The 1,928-nt window shown below is 39.6% G+C and overlaps 1 protein-coding gene across 1 annotated transcript; it reads right to left on the reverse strand.

Moving 5' to 3' along the window:
* Positions 1–822: 822 nt before the first annotated feature.
* Positions 823–1,928, reverse strand: LOC114753008 (aspartic proteinase CDR1-like). Its single transcript, XM_028941687.1, has 2 exons — positions 999–1,928; positions 823–875 (listed from the first exon to the last, which is right to left on the reverse strand). The coding sequence occupies exons 1-2, from the start codon at positions 1,888–1,890 to the stop codon at positions 823–825; spliced, it is 945 nt and encodes a 314-aa protein (XP_028797520.1). The 5' UTR covers positions 1,891–1,928.

Genomic DNA, 1,928 nt, shown 5'->3' on the forward strand with positions numbered 1-1,928 from the left:
CCACAAATTACAATAATGGTGGTAATTAATAATTAAAATGCTTTGATATTAATATTTAGGGCTTCACGGTTTTATTTCATTATATTGGCGCTGAAGCTTATTACAATGAGATGCTTTGAGGTAAAATAAAAATTATGAGAAATAAGATTGCATAGAAGTGAGAAATATTCCTATATATATCGTAGTTAAATTCCTAATTTCACAGTAGATTTAGACACGCTGAGGATTTAGGTAAAAAGGATATCAGATGTATGACATGTATCAAAGTCTCTAAAAACAACATATAAGTAAGGACCTTTAAGATTTATTTGCTATAGAAAATAAAACAAGTAATAGCAAAGTAAATTTAGGGTTTACAAACCAAAGCACATCATTCATCAAACACGCGCACACAATTATTACTCCATGTATATATATATATATAATATATCGAAGCAATCCTGTCCGGGCTCTATTGTTTTGTACAATCGACAGGAGCAAAAGAAACTTTTTTCTGATCAAGATCATACTCCACCCCAAAATCAATCATCTGAGCCACATTTCCGTAAATGGGCATTCCACCTGTAGGAAGCATTGCAAAGCATGTAACATCGTTGGATATGGGACGGAAAAAGTTCTGAGGTTTTAAGGAAAGGTTGGCTCCTGTAAAATGAACCTCAAAATTTGGGAAGTTCTGGATGGAGTTAGCATTGCTGTAACACAATTTGTATGGACCCTCCTCTACTATGAATTGGTCGGCTCCAATGGCTTGCTTCATCAAAGCTTCAACCTGCTCATACAAGCTTGATGGAAGCATTGTCAGTGTCGTCCCAGAATCAATCACTATGTTCCCTTGCTTTCACCTGTCTGCACTGTCTGCTGTCCCACAGTGATACCTGTCGATGAATGGCCATTTCACACAAACAATTTAGACCAGGGAACAATTCAAGAGTTTAAACTCATAACTTGAAATGAAAATAAACTAATAACCTCAGAGTAAAACACAATACAAGTAGTACCTTCAAGGTTGAGGAAATAAAACGAAGACAAGGAACCAGGTTTTGTGATCAAGGGAGTGAACACAACCGCATTTCCTGATAGCGCTGCTTCTTCCCCAAACCTTAGTTTACTTGTGGTCTTTGGACTGTAAGGAGGCAGACAATAGGAGAATTTGCGACCTACGTTACCCATTTGTGAAACTAACGACAAAGAACCCTGACCAAGCCCAACAAGTCCTGCGTTGTTCATGTTGTATCGTCCATTATTGTTGTGTCCACACCCAAACACCGTCTTAGGAAATGAAGTAGCTTGGCCGAAACTAACTAATTCTGTACCCAATTCTCCTATTGTGTATGACTTATCCCCATACGAATAGAAATAGGTACACTCATTTGATGTTCCACATTTAGGATACTGTTGGCCTTGCACGTTGACTTGGGGCAAAGCTTTACAAGGGTCTGAGCCACATAAGAGAGTCATATAAGTGGAAGAACTTTTTGGATCAAAGAAGGGTGCGTTTTGCGGATAGCAATTAGGACAAGGTGAACACTGGAACCAAATAAGGTCGCTTCCTGTGTCTGCAAGAGCCCACCTCTCTACAGGTGGAGTCCCAACAGATATCTTCATGAGATAACTTGCATCGTTTGGGAATATATCAGTTACTACTAACTCGCTTGTTTCAGCCATGGAAGACTGGCCAAAGCGATTAGCTCTGGATAGTGAGCGCAGCGCGGCGTTCTGAACTCGCTCTGAGTGGGTCATGGAGGAGTTGAAGAATGGTGATAATGGCGAGTCACGATGAATGAGGTCGATGCTGAAACCTTTTGGGAGCTTATTATTTGTTGCAGAGACATCAACGAAAAAGGTGGAAAGAAAGAGAATAAGAGCGAAAGCGAGTGAATGAGGAAGCATGTTTGAAGAATGCTTGAAAAACACAATGGATATACGAC

The sequence above is a fragment of the Neltuma alba genome, unplaced genomic scaffold (assembly GCF_004799145.2).
Source record: "Neltuma alba isolate B1F8T4 unplaced genomic scaffold, ASM479914v2 tig00007631_pilon, whole genome shotgun sequence".
Taxonomy (NCBI): domain Eukaryota; kingdom Viridiplantae; phylum Streptophyta; class Magnoliopsida; order Fabales; family Fabaceae; genus Neltuma; species Neltuma alba.

Bases quoted from the DNA above. Each gene is read 5' to 3' on its own strand.
- LOC114753008 (XM_028941687.1), bottom strand. From the start codon at position 1,890: ATGCTTCCTCATTCACTCGCTTTCGCTCTTATTCTCTTTCTTTCCACC. The intron at 876-998 runs GTACTACTTGTA...ATTCATCGACAG, and splicing joins TTATTTCCTCAACCTTGAAG to GTATCACTGTGGGACAGCAG.